At 48.3% G+C, this 18,182-nt stretch overlaps 1 protein-coding gene across 1 annotated transcript in view; it reads right to left on the reverse strand.

Annotated features, from left to right (window-relative positions):
• The window catches only part of LOC144934452 (uncharacterized), a 212,800-nt gene that overhangs the window by 34,157 nt on the left and 160,461 nt on the right, over positions 1–18,182 (reverse strand). Inside the window, exons 5-6 of the mRNA XM_078860213.1 lie at positions 15,441–15,529; positions 13,165–13,372 (exon numbers count right to left, since the gene is read on the reverse strand). Coding sequence (XP_078716339.1) covers positions 13,165–13,372; positions 15,441–15,529 — 297 coding nt within the window. The remainder of the gene's footprint in view (positions 1–13,164; positions 13,373–15,440; positions 15,530–18,182) is intronic.

The raw sequence follows: 18,182 nt of genomic DNA on the forward strand, positions 1-18,182 counted from the left end.
TCACGTGGGCCAGGGATTAAAAGGGGCGGAGAAGGACAGCACGTGGTCAGTGTGCGGAGGAACGAAGGGGGAAGCCACGCTGGTGCCGTGGTCCGGAGCCTGCCACGTGGCGGGCCGCTGCAGTCTCTCTCTCTCTCTCACGCTGTCAGCCATTAGCGTGAAAGAGCAAGGGAACTGGAGGAACGAATGTGGTGGAAGCTGTGAACGAAACTGAATAAAGAATTCTCAATTCCCGACGTCGTCTCAACGGGGTTTATTACACTTGCATAACTTCATACAATTCCTTGTATTATCCCGATTGATATGACCATAGACAACGAAGCTAAGCCTAACTACCATAACTGCATACATTAGCATAATCGCATACATTCATATAACCTTATATGATTACACTTCCCTAATTAGCATAATTTGTGCACATAATTACGTACATTTGCATCATTTCGGATAATTGTGCCTTTTTCAATTTTCATTTTTATTATTATTAATTTTTCAAGACCCGGCATATACAACACACCCACTGGTGCCTCTCCCGCCCTCACTTCAGGGCTGCGCTGGCTCAGGCTCTTTCCACTGCTCCGTTCTCTCTCCTTTGGCGGGCAGCTGCCAGTTTCACGCTGACATTCAGTGTTGCCTCTCCCACCCTTCCTTCAGGGTTTCGCCTTGTCGTTGCTCAACTTTCGTGCTCTACCTCCAAGAGGGCTCCTGTTGTGAGCTGCTCATCGCTGGCTGGATCACTCACTCTCAAAACTTGTAAATTGTATTCACACACCTCTTACATAACTCTGATAGCTTAGTTCAATACAACTTATCGCAATCCTTGATTCCGCAAGCGACTCAAAACATCAAGATAAATGTAGAATAAAACTCAGTGATACTCTGCCGGTTCATGCCGAACTCAGCTCTTAACAACACATCGTCCCTTCTCTCTGCGAGACACAACACCTATGGTTGATCTCGAGACCATGCCCCGGAGCCTGCCCCTTGCAAGAGTGACTTGCATGATCTGTGTCCTTGCTTAAGTGTGACAGCGTCTGAATGAAACACCACCACGCTTGGAGCGTATATTTAAGCTGGGTTGGAAGGGGGGAAGGGCGCCTTGACCAAAGAATTTGCATATCAAGAGTAATTTAGCATATTTATGGGAACTGCAGGTATGTGATTAGTACTTCTTGTGAAATGCGTAGGAGGTGGGCGGGGGGTTTTAAAGTCATATTATGCCCGTGCATTATGCAGGATTAGCAGCATCAAAGGGAGGGGATAGGGGTAGCATTAATAAAGGGAAGGAATGTTAATAGTATGTAGCTGCAGTAACTAAACAACCACGTAAAAAACTAAAGTCTAAACTACACAGTATTATCAGTATACTAAATATACTCTCCAATAAGCTGAGCTACTAACAGTAAGTAATACATTACAATTCTATGTCGCAAAAAATATAATATGCTTCCAGCTAAACTTTTTTCCCTTACATCACACGGGTCTATCCCGTACTATATGCTGCCATAGACAAACCCAACATTAAATTATATACTGTATTACATAAAATCCGTGATCTGGTCCCGTCTGATAAAGATGTGGTTCCAGACATACAGTACCCTGGCGTCTACAAACTAAGTTGCCTCTGTGGTAGCAGTTACATTGGAGAAACCAAACGACATGTCTTGGACCGCATCCGTGAACATAAAGCAGACCTGAAACACGGCAGGACAAACACCTCAGCCGTGGCAGATCACTGTTACAATTCAGTGGGCTCACATGACATTGACTTCTCCAAGACAGAGATTCTCTGCAAGCCATCTGGCTATCATGAGAGATTCGTTCATGAGGCGATCCACATATACAAACACAGAGACAATTTCAACCGAGAAGATGGATTCTGGCTCAGCAATCATTGGAAGGACGTAATAAACCATTTCGGATCTTAACGGATTGTGTTAACATTTACGGTGACTTTCAGACCGCAGTCCACTCACTGGCATGACTATATATCTTGTATTCTCCGCAGGGAATGGATTCTTTGCTCCGCTGCAAGTCTCCTACTACCACTCTTCCATTGACATATTTCGTTGCTTCCTCTTAGTATCTTTCACTCGACGGTCAATGGCATAGTGTATAGCAGATTGTATAATAATAAATAGTATAAAATTGTAATGTTTAATACATTGTATAAGGCAATATATAGTATCGTAATTGTATAGTGAATATACAGCAGTGTGATATACAGTAGGGTGGATAGAATAATACACTATTACACTATGTATTATGTATAGTAATACAGTATGTAATTTAATGTTGGGTTTGTCTATGGCAGCATATAGTACGGGATAGACCCGTGTGATGTAAGGGAAAAAAGATTATCTGGAAGCATATTATATTTTTAGCGACATAGAATTGTAATGTATTACTTACTGTTAGTAGCTCAGCTTATTGGAGAGTATATTTAGTATACTGATGATACTATGTAGTTTAGACTTTAGTTTTTTACGTGGTTGTTTAGTTACTGCAGCTACATACTATTAACATTCCTTCCCTTTATTAATGCTACCCCTATCCCCTCCCTTTGATGCTGCTAATCCTGCATAATGCACGGGCATAATATGACTTTGAAACCCCCCGCCCACCTCCTACGCATTTCACAAGTAGTACTAATCACATACCTGCATTTCCCATGAATATTCTAAATTCCTCTTGATATGCAAATTATTTTGTCAAAGGCGCCCTTCCCCCCTTCCAACCCAGCTTAAATATACGCTCCAAGCGTGGTGGTGTTTCATTCAGACGCTGTCTCCCCGACAGACCTGGTCTTCACCTGAGGACGGCTGCTTGCGTTGTGGCCGAAACGTCGTGAGAATTATTTTATTATGTTTTATTTTTATTATTTTATTACATCCCTTCTAAGTGACTTTACCGAAAGAACCAAGAAGATGAATCCCTGCAGTCACGAAAGCTTTAAATCGAAATTTAAGATTTATAATGTACCATTAGATGTTACCTCCGGTATTTCAAGGGTTTTATTAACTTTTCCTCTGTCTGTATCCAGGGATCCGTGCTTTTTATTCTCGAGTTATATTTTGATATCCTGAGGTTGGAGATGTAACTAAGTTTCCACTTAAGCTTCCTTGACTGCCGGAATTCATATTCCTTGGTTCTCTTGGTAAAATCACGTAGATAATGGTAGGTTTTTACCCTTTTAACTGGTACAAAACTGACACCTTTTGTACCAGTTAAAAGGGTAAAAACCTACCATTATATTTTGCCACTGGTAAAAGAGATCTCATAGTGTAAATCACGTAGATAGAAAGATACCATAATAAACAATATATGAGTTGAATACGGGTGAAATTAAATAAGTAATAATAAAGCCACTAATATAGACTGCAGTCTATAATGTCAATGTGTTCTTTTTGCTAAGTTTAGAACTTTTACTATTAAAGAAAACGCCAGTTTTAATGTCTGTTTGTCCCTGCTATGTGCTGTGTTTTACGTCTCACGAGATTTTTTGTGAACTGTCCAAAAGTTCGGGGAGGTCATGTCATGCGGTCCTTTGACAATCTGGAGATTACCCAGATCGTCGTTAGCCCCGGAGTTTATTATTTAATGGCTCTTTATGATCTCCAGATGCTTGGTGTGGCTTGTGGGAGGTAGCGGGGTTGAGGGTGTTTGTTTCTTTTTTTTTTTCGATTATTATTAAAAGAAAATTGGCAGAATTATTCTTACTATAAAATTTAGGAACCAGGTCTACATATACAACAACACACACAAACACAAGAACGTAACAGTGATCTCTCACACACACACAGGAACGTACCGGTGATCTCACACACACACACACACAGGAACGCAAGCATAGAGAATGGAGGGAATGACCGTGGCCGAGAAGACCTGAAGCTTCGTGCGGAGCGACAGATCAGGTAGCTTCCAAACAGTGTTATGCAACCGATGAAAAGATAATGTTGCTCGACTGATACTGAGTGAAACCTCTGCTGTCAAACCGGAGCCGGTTATGACCACACTGCCCAGGTATGGGAAACTCTCGACTCTCTCCACAACTGCCCCATCACTGATGGGGAGTTGTGGGGGTGGAGTGTCCGATGATACAAAATACCCAGGCAGGTGCTTAGTTTTGGTGGGGCTGATGGTAAGGCCCCACCTCTTAGTGATATGCTCCAGTTTCAGCAGCAGCGTCTCCAACTCCTCCTCTGAATCAGCAGCAATTACCAAATCATCGGCATACATAACGTGGTTGATCAAGAGGGAGCCATCCCTTGACCGCATCTGGGCATCGATCAGTCTCCCATTGTATCTGTACCAGATGGAAATTCCTCTGGTACAGCCATCAAAGGCTTCACGAACGACGTGGTCGATAAATATGTTAAATAATGTGGGAGCCAGAGGACATCCCTGTCGCACCCCAAGGTGAACAGGGAATGGCTCCGACTCCTGGCCACATAGTTTTACCCGGGCCCGCTCACCATCATGAAGGTCCTTAATGATCGTGAGCAGAGGGTCAGGGACTCCGAAAGCACCAAGAACAACCCACAGCCCAGGCCTACTGATGGTATCATAGGCCTTGACCAGGTTAATAAAGCAGAGATGTAGGTCTTGTTGGAATTCCCTACACCTCGGCTGTAGCAAATGGACAGAAAATATGGCATCTGTGCAGGACCGCCCTTTCCTGAAACTACATTGGGGCTCCGCAAGCCTCTCCTCAGCATGCCTGGCAAGGCGATGTTGAATAATCTTTGCCAGGACCTTTCCCGGCACACTAAGGAGTGAGATGCCCCTGTAGTTGTTACAGTCTGTGCGGTCCCCCTTCTTAAAGAGGGAGACCACCAGGGCATCCTTCCAATCCTGCGGATCCTGTCCAGTGTTCCAGACTGTTGTTATGATGTCACCCTCCCTCAGCATTTCGCTTGGGAGATCATCTCTGCCCGGTGCCTTTCCTGGTCTCAGACTCTGGATCGCCTTTAGTACTTCCTCAACAGATGGCAATTCAGCCTTAGCAGTGTCATCCCCACTTTGTCCCACGATGTTTTCCATGTCCAGGGATTTCCCGTCTCCCAGGACTTCACAGAAATGCTCAGCAAATCTGCAAACCTGTTCCTGGGGGTCGGAGATTGGATCACTATTTTTTCTCCTAATGATGGTAATAGGTGTGGTGCTGCAAGTTACTTTTTTATGGAGTTAAATAGGGATTTGTGATCGCGGGCCATTGAAGCAACCCACGACCACCACCCATCCTTGCTGCGCCTCACGGCTCTCCGAACCTCCAAGCGAAGGCTGCGGAAAGCCTCCTCATTCTCTGATGTGGGATACTGTAGACGATTAGAGCGGGCCTGTCGCTTTTTCTCAGCCATCCTAAACACTTCCTCTGTCAGCCAGGGTCTCTGGGAAGGTCTGGACCGCATACCCAAAGCAGCCATTGCAGCTGCCTGAGTCACAGTCCTAAACCTCGCCCATTTACCCTCGACACCCCAGCCGCAAGCGATGATGAAATTCTCGCTTGCAACTTTCATCAGCTAGCTGATGCCAGACCACTTTAGTTTTGAATGGGGTCCTGGGTGTACACCCACCACCGGAGTGGAAGAATGGCAGGCGCATCTTACAGATGACAAGTTGATGGTCAGAGAGCAGATCAGCTCCCCAGTAGGTCCTGGTGTCAAGGACATGGGCCCGCATCCGCTGTTCCGTCACTATGTAGTCCAGCAGATGTTCTTGCTTGGACCCGGCATGCATCCACGATGTTGTGTGAATGCGCCGATGCTGGAAGAGCGTGTTGGTAATTATAAGTCCATGGGCTTCAAAAAGCAGCCTCCTACCGTTGTTAATGAGCTGATCTGGTCCATGCCTTCCAATCACTCCAGACCAGGTGCCAGCATCATGACCAACTCGGGCATTGAAGTCACCCAACAAGATAACTCTATCCCGAGGGGGCACTTTAGCTAGCACCTGTGACAGGAGATTATAGAAGGCATCTGACTCATCGGCCTTGTTACTCTTAGTTATTTCGGTAAAGTCACGTAGGTAAAAAAATTAAATTAAAATTAATAAAAATAATAAAATCACGACGTTTTGGAGGCAACACAAGTCTCCGTCATCAGGTGGGACCGTTACAGCCAGGTTTTCTGCATCAAGTGAGGGAGGGATTCAAGATGCAAGCTCTTAAATACCAGTTAAGGGGGGAGGAGAGGGGGGGAGGAGCTTATCAGAATGTGGTAGCCAATGAATGGAACGTATCGGGAGGGGGGGGGCGGGGCTAAAAGAGGGCATGGGGTACTCGTGGGCATGGGCGTGGACGTGTTTGTGCACAATCACTGTGGATGCTAATTATAGAAAAGAAACGAAAATGCCCATGTTTATACCAGTGTTGGCTGAGTACTGTTAAACGCTAGGGATGTTAACACTCGGTAAAGTAAAGTAGTGCCTGTCAGGTGAAATAAGTGTTGGTGAGGCAATGCCTAACCAGCGCAGGTATTATTTCACCTGAATGGCACCTTCTACAAACAGAATGAGGGTACCCCTATGGGCTCCCCCTTGTCACCAGTGATAGCCAACATGTTCATGGAAAAGTTTGAATCAGACGCCATCCAGACATCCACCCTGCGTCCTTCCCTGTGGAAGAGGTATGTGGATGACACTTTAGTCATTTGGCCACATGACCTCCCAGCATTGAACTACTTCTTGGACCACATCAATTCCAGACATCCATCCATCAGATTCACCATGGAAGTGGAGAAAGATGGCAAACTACCATTCTTAGATATTCTGTTTGAGAGGAGACCTGACGGATCCTTGGGACATTCTGTCTACAGGAAAGCCACCCACACAGATTCCTACTTGAAACCGGATTCCCACCACCACCCATCTCAAAAGAATTTTCTCATCAAAACGCTATACAACAGAGCTCATGGCACTTCTGACCAACACCACCTGGCCAGTGAATTAAGACATGTACATCGGGCCCTCAGGATGACCAGATACTCTGAACGCACCATCCGCCAAGCTGTTTCTCCCACCATACAGAAACAGCCACTTGAAACTCCGATCAAAACTGTCACGTTACCATACATAGCAGGCATGACCAAAAAGATCTCCAAAATTCTAAACAAACATAAGATCCAAGTCCGATTCAGTACAGTACATAAAATCCGTGATCTAATTCCATCTGTGAAGGATGTCATCCCTGACTTGCAATACCCTGGAGTCTATAAACTGAGTTACAGCTGTGGTGACTGTTACATTGGGGAAATGAAACGTCATGGATCTGATCGTGTCCGCGAGCACAAGTCAGATTTGAAACATGGCAAAATTGAGTCTTCCGCCGTTGCCGATCATTGCTACAACTCGGTGGGCTCTCATGATATTGTTTTTTCCGAGACTAAGGTGCTCTGCAAACCCTCTGGCTACCATCAAAGGTTTGTACACGAAGCCATTCAGATACACAAACACAGACATAATTTCAACCGTGATGATGGGTACAAACTTAGTAATCATTGGAAAGATGTTATCAACCATGCAAAAAAGATTTAACTACACATTTTTGGACCATCTTATCTGACAGGCACTATTTTACTTTACCGAGTGTTAACATCCCTAGCGTTTAACAGTACTCTCTTTATTGTCAGCCAACACTGGTATAAACATGGGCATTTTTGTTTCTTTTCTATCATGTGCATCCACAGTGACTTGCGCACAAACATGTCCACACCCATGTCCACGAGTACCCCGTGCCCTCTTTTAGCCCCGCCCCCCCCTCCCGATACGTTTCATTCATTGGCTACCACATTCTGATAAGCTCCTCCCCCCTCTCCTCCCCCTTAACTGGTATTTAAGAGCTTGCATCTTGAATCCCTCCCTCACTTGATGCAGCAAATCTGGATGTGACGGTCCCACCTGATGACGGAGACTTGTGTTGCCTCCGAAACGTCGTGATTTTATTATTTTTATTAATTTTAATTTCATTTTTTTACCTACGTGACTTTACCGAAAGAACTAAGAGTATGAATCCTTGCAGTCACGAAAGCTTCAAATCTTGAATCATCGGCCTTGCCTGCATCCCTCCTCGGATGTTCGTCTTCGGTGGGGGCATACGTAACCATGACCACCACTCCTCGCCTTCGTTTGATGGGAAGACGAGCCCAAAGTAGCTTGGGGCATACAGCTTCCTACACCTCACTGCCACGCTCCCACGCCCCCTTCATTATTTTGTTCAGAAGAAGAGCCACTCCCTGTTGTTTGGTAATCTCCTGCCCCGAGTAGAGGACTGTCCACCCCTAATGGTAGCAGGAGCCAGATCCGGTCCACCGGACCTCCTGAATACCACAGAGATCCAGGCGGTACCGGTCCAGCTCCCGACAGAGGTGTGGCAGGCTCTCCTCCGCAGTGAGCGTTCGAACATTCGACGTGGCCATCTGTAGTAGCTTTTTGTTGTTTCTGGAGGAGCCCCGAGGGTAAAGATTCAATATCCTGGCTCCGTCAAATGGGGTTTGGCCAGGAGACATCATAGACGCCTGTCTCCCCGGGGCCTCCGGCACAAGCTTATTAATTAGATATTTTTCACGTGGTTTTGTGGTAATTTATTGAAGGTGGAGGGGTTACCAGCCCCTCACACCCATCCAGAGCCCCCATTTAGCCGCTGTGGTGGTTACAAACGCCCAATGGCAATTGGCCCTGCCCCCCACAGCACTGTCCACGAAAACGTTGCCCGTCCTACAAGATGGCGGCGTGTGAGTGAGCTTGTGAGTGTGATCTGTGCTTGAGAATGAGTGAGAATGAGCTGCGTGTGAGTGAGTGTGAGTGAGCTGTGTGTGTGAGTGAGCTGTGTGTGTGTTTAAATTGAGATTGGCGGGTGCAGGGGGGTTTAATTAATCAGTTCCAGTTCGTCTCAGTCTGACCAGGCAGGTTTGCGTGCTCCCGCATGTACGTACACCCATCAGCATCACAATCCATCTTCACCACCCATCATGATTACCATTCATCACCAACACCAACACCCATCATCAACACTCTGGTAATCAATAAATGTTCTCATGGAACATTCTTAATCTATAAGTAAATTAAGCGTAATTGAGGATTCAGGCTTCGCCTAGAAACAGGTTAGAAGGCCTCAAGCTGTAAGCCGAATGGTTTAAACATGAATTTGTTTATCCAACTAAGGTGTTTAATAACTTAACAATTACAGAGATCGTTAGATGGCAGATCTTCAGTCACCCCTAAATCTGTTAGTGCATTTTTTACTAATTTGAGGATTAATTCTCACGCTGCAGGCTTCGTCTAATAACAGGTTAGTAGGCCTCAGGCCTAAAGATTTAAACTTTAATTTGGTTCCCCATCTAAGGTATTTAATAACTTAACAATTTTACAGAGGTCCCTCGATGGTAAATTATCAGTCACCTCTTAATCTATAAGTATTTTAAAAACTAAATTGAGGCTCAATTATCTTGCTGCATTAGACTCTCTGAATCACATTTACAGTAACCTTGATAATAAGCAGTACTGCGCCAGTCTTTTACTTGACTTGTCCAATACCTTTGATACAGTCGATCACAACACCCTGCTCAGTACACTAAGTTGCCTCCATTTCTCGAAACACGCAGTGGAATGGTTAAAAAATTACCTCTCTTTTCGCACCCAAACTGTATTCATAGATGGCTGGAGGTCAAACAGTGTTAAGATAACAATAGGGGCTCCACAGGGTACCATCCTCGGCCCCTCTTGTTCTCTCTTTATGTCAATGACTTGGGCACTGACCTGGATCATTCCAGGGTAAATCTGTTTGCAGATGACACGATACTGATGACTGATGGCCGCTCTCCGGATGACGTGATTACTGAGCTCCAGGGTGATTTCAACAAACTACAACATCAGCTAGTTGCTCTTAAACTAGTCCTGATTACCTCCAAAACCAAGGTGCTATGCTTCTCACCAGGACTAAAGCAGTACGTTATTTTTTCCCCAATTACATTCCTTAAATAATTATCAAATAGAGCAAGTCAAGATCTATAGCTATAGGTATCTTGGGATCATCCTTGATTTAAATTGGTTTTCTGTATCGACACAAGCACTGCTTCCCCCGTATGTTCCGTTTGGAATTTATAAAAGCTACCATACTTCCTCTACTTGATTACTGTGACATCGTATATAAATCCACCCCAGTACTGTACTGAAGAAACTTGACTCAATTTATCACTCGGCCTTAAGATTTGCATTGAACTGCCCATCTAGGACCCACCACTGCGATCTCTACATTGCGTCAAACTTAACATCTCTTAATGATCGACGGCTTGTGCATCAAATGTTATTCATTCATGATTTACTTACAAAAAAATAAGCAGACTACCTGCTGGATCTCCTCACTGTTTTGAAGAACAAATGTGACCTAAGGTCTTCACTCATTTACCAGCTTCACATTCCTTATTGCCGTACAAATACTGGAAGGGCCTTTTCTATTGATTCCCCCAGGGTCTGGAATGCTGTCGCCAATAAACTGCAACTTGGATCACTACCTGTGAGATCTTCACTCAAAACTGCTCTAGAGGAGTTGTACACCCCGAGCTGCCACTGCTATTCAGTGGCCTGAAATCAAATGTATCGTTCCAGATGACCGCTGCAAAGTATGATATTGAGTTTTGATTATAGTGTGCTGATCTTTAAAGGTGCATTGAAAAATGTTGACACTCCTGCTGTTATGGAGTGACTCATCCTGTCAGCTATGGCTGCAAAGTTTGGTCGTACATGTTATGGACATCGTTTATTGTTAAATTTGAATCACAGTTACTATGATCACTGTTACATTGTTTTTATAGCTTTATTTTGGTGATTTCGGAAACGTTTTGGTTTTGTTTGTTGTAGTACAGACTTAGACTGATACCTTTAATCTAAATTGTCTTATGGTTGTTATTGTTTGACTTGCATCCCACTGGGTTTTTGATCACATAATTGATATACGGTGCTTTTTCTGGAAGACTTTACTGTTTATTCCTGGATTTTTCTGTTGCGCGTAGTCACTTTAAGATGTTTCTTGTTCATGTTTTATTTGTTGCGGTTGCACCCGATTCAAGAACCGAATGGCTTACAGGGCTCTACCTAATACATGAACTGAACTGAATTGAACCACGAGGTGGTAGGGGGTTGTTTTGCCGGAACATAACAATGATCTCACACACACACAGGAACGTAACAGTGATCTTACAAACACATAGGAACAGGACAGTAATCTCACACACACACACACACAGGAACGTAACAGTTATCTCACACACACACAGGAACATAACAGTGATCTCACACACACACACAGGAACATAACAGTGATCTCACACACACACATTAACGTAACAGTGATCTCACACACACACAGGAACGTAACATTGATCTTACACATACACACAGGAACATAACAGTGATCACACACACAGGAACGTAACAGTGATCTCACACACACACAGGGACGTGAGTGATCACACAAACGCGTGGCTTAAAATGACTAGGACCGAGTGTACACATGGTGGTATACATGTAGAGACGTGCTTGCTATGCTCCATTGTGTTTACACTACTTGTGTAGCTCTGTGTGCACACACGTGAATACAAGCACACACCTACTGACACAGCCTGACGACTATCAGGCCTAAAACAGCATCCACACACAATCATTAACCCTTTACATATGTTGAATTAATTTCCGTATATAGCCAACCGTGTTAATCGGAGGTGCGGGGCAAGGACAACAAACTAAACACAAAAATCAGTTCTAAAGAAATGAGTTTCACTCTAGATGATATAGAAGTGCATTCCATATGGCCGCAGAAGCGCATTTGAAAACACGTGATGCAGTGACCACCATCTTTGTTCGATGGTTAGCCAAAAGCTGTGAAAGCCTACGTGTTAAAGCAAAAGCCTCTACTATTCTTCAGACTCTGTACATTTCAGTGAGACTGGCATCACAAAAATAGCCATCACTCACAATCACTTACAGTATCCTGTAACAACAATCTCAACGCAACCCACCCAAACGTTTCAGGAGATCTGTCTAAATCCCTCTCGATTTAGTGTGTTGATCTTAAAGGTGCATTGAAAAATTTGATACTCCGACTGATGCTCCTGATGTTGTGGAGTGACTCATGCAGCCAGTTATGGCTGAAGGGTTTGGTGGTACATGTTGTTTATGTCGTTTATTGTGAAAATTCGGTCACAGTTCCTATGATAACTTACATTGTTTTTATAGCTTTATTTTGGTGATTTCGAAAAGTTTTGGTTTAGTTTGTTGTAGTACAGACTTAGACTGATGGCCTTAATCTAAGTTGTCTTGTGGTTGTTGTTGTTTGACTTGCATCCCACTGGGATTTTTGCACACAGCGTTGGTGTACGGTGATTTTTTTCTGGAATTTTTGCTGTTTTTTTTCCTGGTTTTTCAGTTTGCACATAGTCACTTTAAGATGTTTTCTTGTTCATGTTTTTTTGTTTGTAGCAGTTGCACCCGATTCAAGAGCCGAATGGCTCACAGGGCTATACCTAATAAATGAACTTGAACTTGATCCTGAACAAGGCCAATCAGCCAAAATGTCAACATCTTCGCTTTAATGCGGAAACGGTGACGTTTACACCCAGTCGCGGAGCCAGGATTTTCAGGTAGGGGGGGAAACCCCTCCAGCAATGAAAATTGATAGTTGTTAGTAAGTAAGGACTTGTCCCTTGATTTTTATTTGACGCGTGTGTGATCGGCATCGCGCTCGCAGAAGGTATGCCTTCAGGGAAGTCGTGTACTGTATACGCAACTGCGCGCAATTCTGAGTCACTTATAACTGCTTTGCTGTTACTGCCAATCATAGACTCAGACTATTGTCCTATCATCTTATAGAGTCCCTGGCACATAATAATATGCTACACAGTGGCAGTGGGGGTCGCGAAATGCCGATTTATTACTAATGAACCACAATGATCCGATTGGAATCCCTAATTTCGATCGGATCATTGGGGGGGCACGTGCCACCCCACCCCCCACTGGCTCCGCCACTGTTTACAGCCCTCCTCTAACTAAAGCTGTGCAAGGGAGACGAGCGGTGGGCGAGTGAGGGCCGAGTGTCGAGTCCTGCAGGCGAGCGGTCCGTACGGGGTGCGTGCGCCGGTTGAGCGGTCGGCTCGTGCGGTGAGAGGTGTTTACTTGTCTCTCCCAGGGGGTCGCAGTCGCTCTCCTCCAGCACGAGGGCGATGACCTGCAGGGCAGCCAACCTGACCTCCGCGTCGTCCTTCTTGAGCAGCTCCTGCATCACGGGCACCGCATTGCTCTGGCGGAAGCAGGCGCGGTTCTCTGCCTCGCGGGAGAGGTTCCCCAGCAGAGAGCCTGTGTACACCAGCAGGCTGTGTATAGCCTGGAGATGCACGGGGTGAGACACGGGGTGAGACACACGAGGTGAGAAATACGGGGTGAGACAAAAGGGGTGAGACACACGGGGTCAGACACACGGGGTTCTTCATCAACCAGCGCTCCACGCTGCCACGGCGACACACTCATGTGCTTACATGCTTATTTACGTGTTTAGATGTTTGTTTACATGTGTTTACATGCGTGTTCACATGCTTATTTTCATGTTAGCATGCGTGTTTACGTGTGTTTACATGCTTGTTTACAAGTGTGTTTACATGTGTGTTTATATCTGTATTTACACGTGTGTTTACATGCTTGTTTATGCGTATTTACACGTTTGTTTACGAGTGCATTTGCATGCTTGTTTTCTGTCGACTCGACATAGATCAGAAGCGGGAGATGGCAGAGGCCCGGTTCCAGTCCCTAAACTCGGCAAGAAGACGACGGCGGCGCGGGGTGGGAGAGGAGCCGCGCGCAAAAGGAACGAGCCAACGACAAACCTCAGCGGGCGAGCTCTGAGGACATCGCCGGACGGCCGATCAGCGGTCAATGAGCAATCGCTGACCGAACCTTCAGACGGCAAATTTACAAAAACCTCTCTACCGCCTCATCCAGAAGGACCCCGCCAATGCCGCGGGCGCCGTTGGGATTCGTCCGGAATCCGTCGAGAACCCAGGAGCATGAGCGAGGAAACGTCCCTTGCCGCGTCCGCTGCTCGGCACAGTACCATGGTGGCGGAACGTGGCCGGGACGACGGCCATCCTTCAAGCCGGTGAGGACGCGTCGGTGACGTCGACTCGTGGCGCCTTCGCCCCTCGGCGTCCGCTGCCAACCGCCACGGCGGCCGCCGCACCGCACCCATCGGTCCCCGCCGGACCACCGGGCGGGTTCAGAACCGGCCGTCGGGCGCCCGCTCTGACCGAGGCCGCCTTCCGACACCGGCTCGGCACGGTCGCGGTATTCGCCCGACCTCGCTGCCATGCGCCCCGGCGGACTCCGCTTTCTCCCCGGCGTCGAGCGATCTCACCCCCGCGACGTTCTGGCGACATTCTGACGACGTCGTCCCGCAGGTTCACGCGCGCGGACCACGCCGCGCCGGCGAGCCAAGCCCGGACGGCAGAGGTTGCCGGGAAAGTCCTCCGACGAGTTCCGAGGACTCGAGAAGCGAATGATGAGAACTGGCGACTCGGGCCGCACGCCTCCGTCTACCGCTGGAGCGACGGCCACGCCACTAAAATGGCGAACACTGAATTACATGGAACGGCGCCGAGAGCGCATGGCCAGCGCCACTGCCCCCCCCCCCCCCCCCCCCGGTACCGAGGAGCTCCCATCGATCGCCACCACCGTCACCTCCAGCGAGCCACAGGGGAACACGAAGCGGGCACGGGGGAAGGCGGGTCGCTAACGTGCAGGAACAACGCGGGGCGCCGGCTCTCACGCCAACCGTGCCGTCGCCGAATCGACACGGCGCTGCTCGTGGTCGTTGTCATTGGCGGTGTCACCACCCTGAGGTCTGCTCCACTCCTGTGGCCCCTGCGTTGTATACTTCATCTACTACTCGCCATCATCATCTACCCATCATCATCTACTACTCGCCATCTACTACTCCTCATCGTCTATTACTAACCATCTACTACCCGCCATCATCTACTACTCATCATCGTCTACTACTCACCATCATCTACTACCCGCCATCATCTACTACTTGCCATCATCTACTACCCGCCATCATCTACTACCCGCCATCATCTACTACTCGTCATTGTCTACGACTCACCATCATCTACTACTCGCCACCATCATCTACTACTTGCAATCATCATCATCTATTACCTGCCATGATCTACTACTCGCCATCATCTACTATCCGCCATCATCATCATCTACTACCCACCATCATCTACTATTCGCAATCATCTACTACCCGCCATCGTCTACTACTCGTCATCATCTACTACTCGACATCATCTACTACTCGCCATCATCTACTTACCCCATATGTCTCCCCGTGTCCCCCCGCGTGTCCCCGTCTCTCCCCGTGTCTCCCCATGTCTCCCCGTGTCTCCCCGTACCGGCTCAGTCTTGCTGCGCTCCCACAGCGGCTGGTGCTTCACGATGTCCAGGAGATGTTTGGTGGTGCCACACTGACCCACAGCACGGCCTGACACAACCACAACATCAACCACATCACAACAACAACAACAACCACATCAACAACTGCGCAACCACAGCACTACCACCACCGGCACGACACCCCGGTGGTGACGCCGCAGTGCCGTGACCGACCAAGCGGCCTGGTCACGGAGGGGTGGCCACCGTAGTCCCAGAGTCGGTGGCGGTGATTTTAGGGTTTGTTTAGAGGTGACACTTGAACCTTGGGAGTCGTGGTAGTAACCCTAACACCACCACCACTAACACCACCACTAACACCACTAACACCACCACCACTAACAAAGATAAAGATCCCCCGTATAGCCACCACTAACACCACCACTAACACCACCACTACTAACACCACTAACACGACTAACACCACCTCCTCCACTAACACCACCACCACCTACACCACCACTAACACCACCACCACTAACACCACCACTAGCACCATTCAGCACTCACAGCACCACCCTGACAACCACCACTCTCTCTACTCTACCACCACTATAACCACTCTCTACTCTACTCTACCACCACTATCACCACTCTCTACTCTACCACCTCTACAACCACTCTCTACTCTACTCTACCACCACTATCACCACTCTCTACTCTACTCTACCACCACTATCACCACTCTCTACTCTACTCTACCACCACTATCACCACTCTCTACTCTGCCACATCTACAACCACTCTCTACTCTACACTACCACCACTATCACCAATCTTTACTCTACTCTACCACCACTATCACCACTCTCTACTCTACTCTACCACCACTACAACCACTCTCTACTCTACCACCACTACAACCACTCTCTACTCAACTCTACCACCACTACAACTGTAATAAAGGACTCTTCCACAGTGTCAATCTCCGTTGTCCTTTATTTGGGTTCGTGTAAATCTCGCTCCCACGGCATCCTCGCTCAGGCCCGCGTCTCCTCCGTCCAGCACTCCGCAGCCACACTGCTGCTCCGCCCGGCAGCCACCCTGCTGCTCCGCTCTGCAGCCACACTGCTGCTCCGCTCCTCCTCGCTCACGGCCAGCCTTCCACAGCCCGCTAGCCCCCCTGCACTCGGACACCGATGGCCGACGGTGCCGAGGTCTCCCAACACGTGGCGATCGCGCCACCCTCCCTGTACTGCCCAGCGTGGCCTCCTCCCGTTTTCACTCCGTCTTAACTCCCCGATCCCTTCCGGTTCTCTCTCTAAATCCTCTCCCCCACGTAACCCTAACTCCTCCCTCTCCTCACGTGACCCAGACTCCGCCCCCCTCAATCCTTGCTCGCATTACGCGACCCCCCCCCTGATGAAAACCCCAGCCGTCCCCGGCTGCAACAGAACAAAATAATGCGAGCAACTTTCAACCATCGGGCATCACCGGACAACGGAGATTATAACAAGACGATAACAAAGAACAACAAGAACAACAATCAACGAAAGGAAAGGGATTTGGAATGCGTGCGGGTCGCCGGCCCGTCCCGAACGGGCGGCGGCCCCCCCACAGACCGAGAACGCGACGGGGTTTTACGAGCGATGGGATTAGAACCGCCCGCCGCTGTTGGAGGCCCGTCAACGCCAAGGTCCCGTTCCCCGGAGAGACCCGAGTCCGGGGTCTCCCGCAACCGTGTCTGTGGTGGGGTTGGAGGGGCAGCGGGGTCAAGTGTCCCCGTCGCCGTGGTAGGCCCACCCAGAGCAGGATTCGCTGCATCCGCCTGTGTCACGGCCGGTTCGTCTGTAGAAGGCACGACAGGCGCGCTTGCAGGGTCAACAGGCAAAGGCAGAGGTGCGTCGGATGCAACATCAGAAGATGACGCATCCGTCCACGGGGCCACGTAGGGTTTCAACCGAGACGTATGGACGTACCAGCGCCGAGATCCGAACCGAACACGCGCGGACTGCGGGTTAGGAACCTCAATAAGTTTAACCGGCCCCTGCCATGGTTTGTGCAGCTTAGGGGAGGTCCCCGCCCGCACCTGCGGGCAGTGCAGCCAGGCCATGTCCCCCACTCGCCAGGGGCATTTCCCATTCGAGCGCCGAGCGCAACGTTCGTTCCGGGCCTGGGTCTTGGCAGTAGCCAATCGGGCCCCCTCCCGTGCCTCGGTGACGCGTCGAACAGTGTCTTGAATGTACTTGGAGAGAGGCTTAACAGGACCCTTTGCCCCCGTACCCAGCTGTACGTCCACCGGCGGCACATTCTCGCGGCCGTACATTTTAAAAAATGGAGAATACCCTGTCGACGCATGAGGCGTCATCCGATACGCGGAGAGTACCCCAGGGATATGCAAATCCCAATCAGCTTGTTTCTCGTTAACCGTGTGACATAGCATGGCCGACAGCGTCCGATTAAGCCGTTCCACCATGCCATCCGTCTGCGGGTGGTAGGGAGACGTACGAACCTTTTTGGTTCCCAGAGCAGCGCACACTTCCGCCAACAATTTAGAAGAAAAATTTCGCCCTTGATCCGTGAGCAGCCTTTCCGGCGCCCCTTTGTCCATTACATATCCAAACAGGAAAGCGTCCGTGATAGACGCCGCCTACTGGTCGGGTAGGGGCCAAGCCATCGGCCAGCGGGAAAGATATTCCACCCCGACCAGCAAAAATGTATTGCCCCTAGCGGATGGCGGGAAGGGTCCCAAAATATCCAACGCC

Source organism: Lampetra fluviatilis, chromosome 1 (assembly GCF_964198595.1).
Source record: "Lampetra fluviatilis chromosome 1, kcLamFluv1.1, whole genome shotgun sequence".
In the NCBI taxonomy this organism is placed as follows: domain Eukaryota; kingdom Metazoa; phylum Chordata; class Hyperoartia; order Petromyzontiformes; family Petromyzontidae; genus Lampetra; species Lampetra fluviatilis.